Raw genomic sequence first — 8,999 nt, forward strand, 5'->3', positions numbered from 1 at the left:
GAGAACTTTAGAGTAATAGCCTATAACTCTTTCATGTCCGTTGATGATTTGAGTCAAGTAAGATCCAGTCGCAGTCCGTGATGTGTCACTGTAAAGTGTGAATCGTCCGGTATTCGTAGGCATGTGTAGTACAGGGGGTTTGGTCATGAGGTCTTTGATTTTGTTAAAGGCGCGTTCATGTTCGTCAGTCCATTTGAATTTCTTACTCTTTCGGGTAAGCTGGTGTAGTGGCTTCAAAATAGACTGTATGTTGGGGAAGAATCCTGCAACATAATTGACAGCACCAATTAACCGTCTAACTTGTCTGGGTGTCTTGGGTCGAGTCATGTTGTGTATAGAGGCGCATCTATTGTTCAGTGGTCGAAAACAAGCCTCACCGTCCGAGTTAATAGTTATCCTATGTCCCATGTAGTCTACGTCATTGGTGAAGAGTTTACATTTCTTAGGAGAGATTTTAAGTCCATTGTCAGAGAGGGCCTGTAATACTTTGGTCAGGTGGAGTTTGTGGGATGTCTTGTCAGGGCTAAATAGGATTATGTCATCATGGTGAGCAATGCAGAAATTGCGGGAGTTGGGAATGGTGCCTAGAATGTTGTCGATTTTTGCTTGGAATAGTCCGGGTGAAATGTTAAGTCCTTGGGCAAGTCGTTTATAGTAATAGTGCTTTCCTCCATGATAGGAGGCAATGCCGGTATACTGTTGTGCTTGTTTAGAGAGGGGAATGCAGTGAAAGGCAGATTTGAGGTCGATGACACTCATTACTTTAGTCTTAGCATGTCCAATGCGTTTAAGGGTTTCAGTCAGTAGGGGAAAGGGATGGTTGATACGTCTAATTCTAGAGTTCAGGTAACGAAAGTCGGTCACTACTCGTTTTTCAGTCTTGTCTTTCTTGGCAATGAGTAATACAGGCGAGGTGTATGCCTGATGTCCAACCTCAAGTATACCAAGTTTCACGAGTTTGGTCAGTTCCTTTTCGATTTGTCGTTTGTCAGGTTCAGTAGCAAAGTATGGTCGAATGAAAAATGGTTCGTCATTGGTCAAGTGTATGTCTACTTCAAAGTTTGGGCAACTAGATAGCTCACCATAGAGGGAGAATGCGGGTCTGTTGTCTTTAAGGATCTGTATCAACTCATTCTTTTCAGAGGGAGAAAGCACACTATCCTTTAAGTCAATATGGGCTCTAATGATTTGGTCTTCAGTCATGTTAGCAATGGGGTCACTGGGATCAAGGTGGGGGTATTTGTCAAGGTTTGCTTGTCTAGTCTGGTTGTCAAGGTTACTGCCTGCGGTGTCAAGCTGAGTGGAGTAAAGTGCATGTGTGTTGTCAGTCAAGGTCATAGTTATGTTATCTACTGGGAGGGGCTCAGTCACACGTACGGGGTTAGTAGTGTCGAGAAAGGCAATCGCCCTACCCTTAGAGAAATGTAGAGGTCTGTCAGTAGTATTAGTCACAATGATTTGAGTCGCACCTTTTGTTAGTTTTACCACCATTGTTGATGGGCAGTGCCTACTGAGGTAGTCATTGGAAGTCAGTATGACGTCAGAGTTACGTAAGTGGGCAGGTGTATGTCCCTGTAGTGTCATGAGTCTGGACCCAAATGGTTCGATTTTCACCTTTGATGTAGGGGAAAATGGTATCCTACGCCGTTTGATTTTGAACCTATGGTCCCTGAAAGTCAAAGTCCCGTCTACGTCCGAAAGTGTGTTATTGCCTAATATCAAATCAACACCAACAAGGTTTTCAACGACTAAAGCAGAAATTTCGAATTTGTAACCTTGAATTGTGACTCTGAATTTAATCGCGGTTTGCGCTTCAAGGAACTGCCCGTTCCCTAGTTTAAATCGAGTAGGAGTCACGCTCTGCCTCTTTAGGTTGGAAAGGTGTGGAGTTGATTTAACATAGCGGTCAGAAATCAATGTCTTGGAAGCACCACTGTCAAAAAGAATGAAAATGTGCTTACCACTGTCAATTCGTCCCTTAACAAAGTTATTACTAGTCAGTTGCAGGTCTACGTCCTCTGTCCCTAAGTATGTCGATTTGAGATTTTGTCCGTCCCTAGGCCTGGGGTGTTCACTTTGGGAGGTGGAATAGAGAGCGCTTCTATTTTCCTCCCTTAATGAAAACCCTGGGGATATGTGTCGAAGTACTGTCCTGTGTATTGTAGATGATGATGTTGTTGTTGTTGTTGTTGTTGTTGTTGTCGATGATGATGTCGGTTATAGTCATTGTATTGTTGTCTGTGGGGTGGGGGTGGTCCATAATATTGGGGTCGTCTGTCGCGTTCAATGTCTCTCAACCTATGCCGACAATCCCTCCAAAAATGGCCAGGAATGTGACAATAGTCACACTTGCCAGCAAATCGAGGTCGAGACCGTTGGTCGCGTCCTCGGCTTTGTGACCGATAACGATCACGAGAAGGAGAGCGCCGTCCAGGATGTCTGTCTCTACTATCATGTCGTCTGTCTCTACTTAAACTACGTCTGTAGTCAGAATGATGTCGGTCCCTACTTAAACTACGTTCATGTCTGCTGTGGTCATCCCTATGTCGAGTCCTACTAGCGCTGCGGCTGGTACTGCGGTCAGAATCATTATGTTGGGAATGTCGATTTCGTCTTCGTCCTCGGGAGTCTTTCTGTTCGGTTTTAAATCTAAGGGAGGAAATTTCCTCACTTAGGAGGTCGACATCGTCTTGGGTTGCGAATGTCACCTCTTTTGTCGGGGTAGTGTCAGTCCTAAGATCTATGAAAAGCTGCGCTTTCGCGGCTATCTCGTCAGGGGTGGTCGTTGATGTCGGCGATGCCATAAGAATGGCGGCGCGACAGTCGGGGGTCAGTGCAGCAAGTAAACGGTCCTTTATTTGCTTCTCCCCATAGTCTATGTAGGAGGCAGTCTGTCTGAGTCGTTGGAGAAAAGTTTCGACACTCTCTCCATCAGTCATAGTCATGGTGTTAAAGTCAGTAACCCTAGCAAAAGTCGATTTGGCGGGGCTAAATCGCCTAGTGAAAGCCGTCTTTAGGTCGTCATAAGTAGTGAAAGTCAGTTTGTCTATCCAGAGTCTGGCCTGTCCCTCTAATGTCCGCTTGAAAGTCTTAAGTATAGTCGTCAAGTTGTCAGCTTTGTCCGAGTCAATGTCATGGGCGTCTAAATAGTCTTCAAAGGTCAAAATATGGGCAGTACAGTCATTGTAATCTAGTCGGTTGCCAGAAAATTTAGTCGGTAAAAAGTCGGTCTGTCGGAGGGTCCTACATTGTACTGGTGGTCATGGTGGTATTGGTACTGTGATTGGTGGTGTAATATTGAGTAACACAAAGCCTATCTAATCAAATATCAAAGTCAAAGATCAGTAATAACAGTCAAACAAATATGAGTATGAAAAATTCATAAGGAAACACATGAGGATTAAATGCAAATAACCAGTCAAAATAAAACAATGCAAACTCAGTAAGCACTAATCAAAATCAACATACTCTCAAATATCTCTCACACTGGGACAGTAATAACAATCAAAGTTCCACTTACCCAATGTGAAAGGGTTCAACCAAGTCTCCAATTCCCGAAATGATTGCATAATATAGTGTTCCAAAAACAAGAAAATAATCACAATAAGCAATCAAACTATCAGTCCTCCAAGTTAAGAGTCAATTATCCTTGAAAATGTTATAAGTGTTTACACTGTAAGTGTCTAGTCCTGAATCCGTCTGGTAGTCCTATCGTTGTCGAAATGTGTCAGTCATTATTCAGCAAAGCGTCCATTTTTGAAGAATTTTCCATGGAGCTGCATCCGCGTCAACACCAGTCATGGGTCCTCTTCGTACGTCACTCAGGTCGTGGTCGTCGTAGTCCTCGTTGCGTCGTCATCCAAGTCAGGCACGATGTCGCCATCCAGGTCACGGTCATCATCATTGTTAATAGGTGGAGGTTTAAGTCGTCGGTCATCAATCAGTCGTCATTTGCAAAGGCCATGTCACCACAAAGTTCGTTGTCTAAATAATTGTTGAAGTCCATCGCCTGATTCGTTAGCACTGCAGTTTCGAAGTCGACGAAAAATCTGTTATAGTCACATTTCAACAATTTTCAGGTCGCATGCTCCCACGGTCCTATTAACGCTCGGCCTGCATGGTCTGGTGAAAGTCTCCTTCCAAAATCGATGTCGAGTTGTAATGATGAGGTATTCCGATATAGGATCGATATAGGGTTCTCCACCATGTAATGTAACGGGTGGTGTTACATTTGGAATGTTATTACGAAGCAGAAATGAAGGAGCTCAGGTACAGTTTTGATACATTTCATCGATGCAAAGTGTTTATTCACAATCGTTCAGAGAAATATCACGATGAAGTTCAATGACAAGTTAAATGACGAGTATGTACATCAGAGTAAAATATAGAAGTATCAAGATGCAGGAGAGAGAGCAATATCAAGTAGAGGTTGACTCTCTGATGTCGAAATCATGATCTCCCTTGGGGGCTTGGAAAGAACACCAAACTTGGAAATGTTCAATGGGTGATGGGTGAGAATTTTGGTAAGACAACCAATCAAAAAGGGATAACTAAAAAGAGTGACCAAAGGGGTTGTCCTAAGGGGTGATGTTTGACCAATTAAAAGAGGGGGATTCTTTTGTGGAGGAGGAAGTATTATAAGATAAGGGGCAGACAAAGTGTCTGGTGGTTCACACGGTGTGTGTATATAATCTTTGGGTAATTAAACCAGGGACAAAGAAGGGTTGTTACAAAGGTGATTGAATGACTCCTTGATGTAAACATCAAACAAGGGTAATTAACGACAGGAAATTAATAGTAAATAATCTTGGTGTTATATTCTGAGGTGAGTTTACATAAACAAGGGAATTTAAGTTGAGTTGTTAATGAACAGGAAGTTATCCCCAAAATATCCTAAATATACATTACATCCCCTTTTGTAGCGGTGTTTAGCTACTTGGGATCGGTATGTTCATTGATTAATATAGAGGTACCAAGTCCAGATATGCATAAGAAGACGCAAGAAAAACATTGGCTCCGGAGACTGGATTTGTCTTTCAGAGTATATTTATTTCTTGAGTTTAAGTTTATAACTCAAGACTCCAAAAGTTTACAAGTGCAAGTCGCCTTTACAATAATATCAGAGAGCAATCCGAAGGTGGCATGTTCCCATGGTGGATGTTGAATCCGAACTCCCTAAGTCTTCTTCAAGACATGATCCAATTCTCTGATCATACATTCAGTCACGAGGATTACACTGGTGGTTACTGGTTACACTGTTGTGACACACCATGGATGGGTGAATGGGGGTGGAGTCTTTGTGTTAAAGAGGGGTTTTGATTGGGCAAAACTTTGGTTGGTATAGGAACAAAGGCGGGACTAGTTTTAAAGAGGAGGTAGTATTCTTGGATTTGGATTTAACAACAATTCTAAGTAATCAATGGGGGAAGGGCAGGATGTTTAGGTTTGGCTTAGCCTGGTCGTAAATTAGATGGGGCTAGAAGTACTCAAGGGATGATAAAGGTCGATGACTCACTGGATGAGGTGGAGAGTATTGGTAGAGGTCATTGACTGGTGGAGGTGAACTGGTGGTGTATGTCCAGTCATCAATGTAGAATGGGAGGGGGTAGTGATAACTTTGTGTATCATTACACAACATCCCTTTTGTTTGGAAATTAAGACTCCTCTCTTATTTTTTTTTTTTGAAAGGGAAGGGGTTTACACACAATAATTCAGTATAAACTGGGTGACAAAATAAAAGCTGATTGACCATGTACAAAACATACTTGTGAAACCGTTTATCATTGTTCCAGACTCTCTCATACTTTCTCTCTTGCTCACATCCTTTCAATAATAATTTACAGTTAAATTGATTAGACCAATTACTGTTAATGAAATGCACAATGAAGACATTTACCTTCTGCTTAAATGACTTAGTCGTACCGAGGGGGTATGATACATATATGAACTTATTTTACCACTGAGTGAGCTTTCCTTGTCTTGTATGTATTTTGGGAACTATTCAAGTTACCAAGTCAAAGTATACACATTATATTCAATAATGCCTATACCCTTTGTAAGATATAGGTTAAAAGAAAACAAATTGAATTGTGCAGACTTATGCACTATACCAATACATGTATTTACACAACGTTGTGCAGACTTATGCACAGTAAACAAAGCATTAATGTGATTTTGCCTATCAAACAACGGCAATTCTGTAACACATAATAAAGTAAAAATAATTCGCTGGTCATTAATTTGCGCAGATAGATAAAACATTCGATCTAAATAACAACATTGAGTGCTTGTACTGTATCTAATGCACTATCCATGCATATGTCTCCATAATAAATTCATTGGAAAGATAATAGGAACGCTCAAGGAATGAAAGTCAAGTCTATGATCCAGGCAAAATGTCATTCAATTTTGAAAGACTATCATAGAATATCATGGCTTACAAACCTTTCCTACTAAAGCATAATGCAAATTTCCCAATTAAGAAAATTAACTTGTAAAATGAACGAAGGATCAAGCACTTTCAAGCTTGTGCCTTAATTCTAACAAGTACAATCTCAACTTGCAAATAAATGTATGTTCACTTAATGAAACAATTATGATCGTTCATGACAAGTACTTTTAAACTTGTATATATTCATGTCACATGTATATTACTAGAAACAATCAAATTGAGTCAAATGTCATCAATCCATGCATGCTGAACTATACTTGATCAAATCTTTCACGAAAAGAGTATGCTGAAATAACTTCAAATTTAATGGAACATGCTACTGAATATCTCATCAATATGGTGGAAGGTCAACAGGTATACTCAAAGTATTAATAGCGTCTATGTTATGAGGGGCCCATGTACTTCATATTGAAGAATCAACATAGAATAAATTCACTATCAATCCTATCCTGTTGTTAAGTAAGGGTTTCCTTCCATTCTCTCCCATACTAATACTAATGTCGAATTGACGAACGACTGAACAAGTACTTTCAAACTTGTTAATATCATAAACGAGTGCACATTCAAGCTCGTTACACATCAAATTGATGCCATATATGATTAATATCGTTCAAAACTGAGCATACTGTCTTGCAAAAGATTATCATAGTCAACATTCAATGGATAAGATGACTATCCTAACATAGCCTATGTTTTACACTAAAAGGAAGTTACATAACATAAGAACATAACATAACATAACATAACAATATGATTTTTTTTTTTGATAGTTCGCCTGGAACTCTATATGCTACTAGAAAAAAAAGGGTACATGAGACTATTTACACGATATACAATCATCACGAGAATTGGTCTGTCTTCTATTGTTTTCTCTTATTAGGTCTGTATAGTTAGTACTCATGTACTATCTTATGTCCAACTTGTAGGTTAAATCATCTTGTTATATTGCCTGAGGAGGCTGTCGTGAACTGGTCAACTTTGTTTTGTGTGAGCTGTCCAGCTACAATATCATGTTATTTATGGTCAAGGTTGTTAGGGGTGAACAGTTCAAGTAGTTATTCGCTGGGCAGTGGTCACTGGGGGCACATTGCATTTCATTCTGTCTGTCGTCAAGTCTGGGTTCAGTGGAACCGTAATTGGGTCTGTTAGTTTTATGGTAGGACACATTTTATGTCATTGTTACATGGTGAAAATGAAAGGATATTAGTTGTGCATGTTGTTGAACCATGCTGGTAGTGATTTTATTTTTTTATTTTTATAATAACAAAATGAAAAACTCTTGATTATTGAAAAAGAGAGTGAAATTATACCATCGAGTTTATCTCTAGTGAGTGCAGCATCCAATGGTATAGCCAATCTTAAAAGTTAGTGCAGACTGCCAATAATCTAGCCAATTTATATACTCCATACTCCACTCTCATGCTCGCTCTCATTCAAATTGGAACAATGAAAGTGTGTTTCACTTACCGGTCATAATGAAGGATTTGACAAATGTTGACGCATAGGATGCCAAGGATGTGTCGAAACAAGGTAAAATTTAAGCAAAAAATGATAAAAAAGGCAATAAATGTGTTCGAATCAAAGTGTCACTGTTCAGAAAAATCAATTCCAGGGATTAATTATTAATTCCAAGTGTTTTTTTTTTTTATGTCCTCTACAAATTTTCTGTGGGTAGCGGTAGTCGTCGTCCGTTGTTGGGGTTGAGTTGATTATGTCGCGCGCCAAAGCAATGCTGGTTATGGCCGGCGGTGTCCATGTCGTACAGTTGTCATTGCGGGCTACATCGTGGGGCGTCATCTGGCGGGTCTGGCTGTCGTCAGCGGTGCCGGTGGGATGATCAGTCTGTCGATCCTGTTATGGTAGTTCGTCGTCGGGGTCGTCGGTATCAGTCATCTTGGATTCGGTCAGGCCAGAGGAGAACACATCGGTCATGCAGTCAAAATACGTTATCATCCGATGTACCAGTATATGTAGAAGTCCATGGTCATGCTGTGCTGTCCGTTGTTGTCCGTTTTTCACATAAGGACAATGGTGGCAGATGATGTGATAAATGCCATTATATATCAGATGTGGTAATTATAAGCTCTCAGTTCTGCTGCACAGACTTTCACAGCAAGGAGATAAGTTCTGGTCTCAGGAAGCTGAAACTTTCGTTGTCCATAGCAACAGATGTCAGTCTTTTTTTTTTTCTTATTTTCGGAGCACCGGGTTCTCAGGCGGTATATAGTGTCGAAAGTCATGAACAATTGTTAACAGTTGATGTTCTGTCACAACTGCTGTGTTGAATAAGTATCGTTCAAATCAAGCCGGGTTCTCAGGTGGTAGTATCACAAGTCATGAACTGTCAAGTCTGTTCTGTCACAACTGCTGTGTCGAATTGTTCGAATCAAGCCGGGTTCTCCACCATGTTGTGTAGCGGTGTTTAGCTACTTGGGATCGGTATGTTCATTGATTAATATAGAGGTACCAAGTCCAGATATGCATAAGAAGACGCAAGAAAAACATTGGCTCCGGAGACTGGATTTGTCTTTCAGAGTATATTTATTTC

The 8,999-nt window shown here is 40.5% G+C and overlaps 1 protein-coding gene across 1 annotated transcript; it reads right to left on the reverse strand.

The window, feature by feature from the left end:
* Positions 1–2,293: 2,293 nt before the first annotated feature.
* On the reverse strand, positions 2,294–8,248 carry LOC140235815 (uncharacterized). Its single transcript, XM_072315815.1, has 3 exons — positions 8,110–8,248; positions 2,558–3,253; positions 2,294–2,391 (listed from the first exon to the last, which is right to left on the reverse strand). The coding sequence occupies exons 1-3, from the start codon at positions 8,246–8,248 to the stop codon at positions 2,294–2,296; spliced, it is 933 nt and encodes a 310-aa protein (XP_072171916.1).
* Positions 8,249–8,999: the final 751 nt, after the last annotated feature.

The sequence above is a fragment of the Diadema setosum genome, chromosome 12 (genome assembly GCF_964275005.1).
Source record: "Diadema setosum chromosome 12, eeDiaSeto1, whole genome shotgun sequence".
Classification (NCBI taxonomy): Eukaryota; Metazoa; Echinodermata; class Echinoidea; order Diadematoida; family Diadematidae; genus Diadema; species Diadema setosum.

Bases quoted from the DNA above. Each gene is read 5' to 3' on its own strand.
- LOC140235815 (XM_072315815.1), bottom strand. From the start codon at position 8,248: ATGACGCCCCACGATGTAGCCCGCAATGACAACTGTACGACATGGACA. The intron at 3,254-8,109 runs GTAGAGGACATA...CATGACCACCAG, and splicing joins CCGCTACCCACAGAAAATTT to TACAATGTAGGACCCTCCGA. The intron at 2,392-2,557 runs GTAGGACTCGAC...TCGGTCACAAAG, and splicing joins CAGTACCAGCCGCAGCGCTA to CCGAGGACGCGACCAACGGT.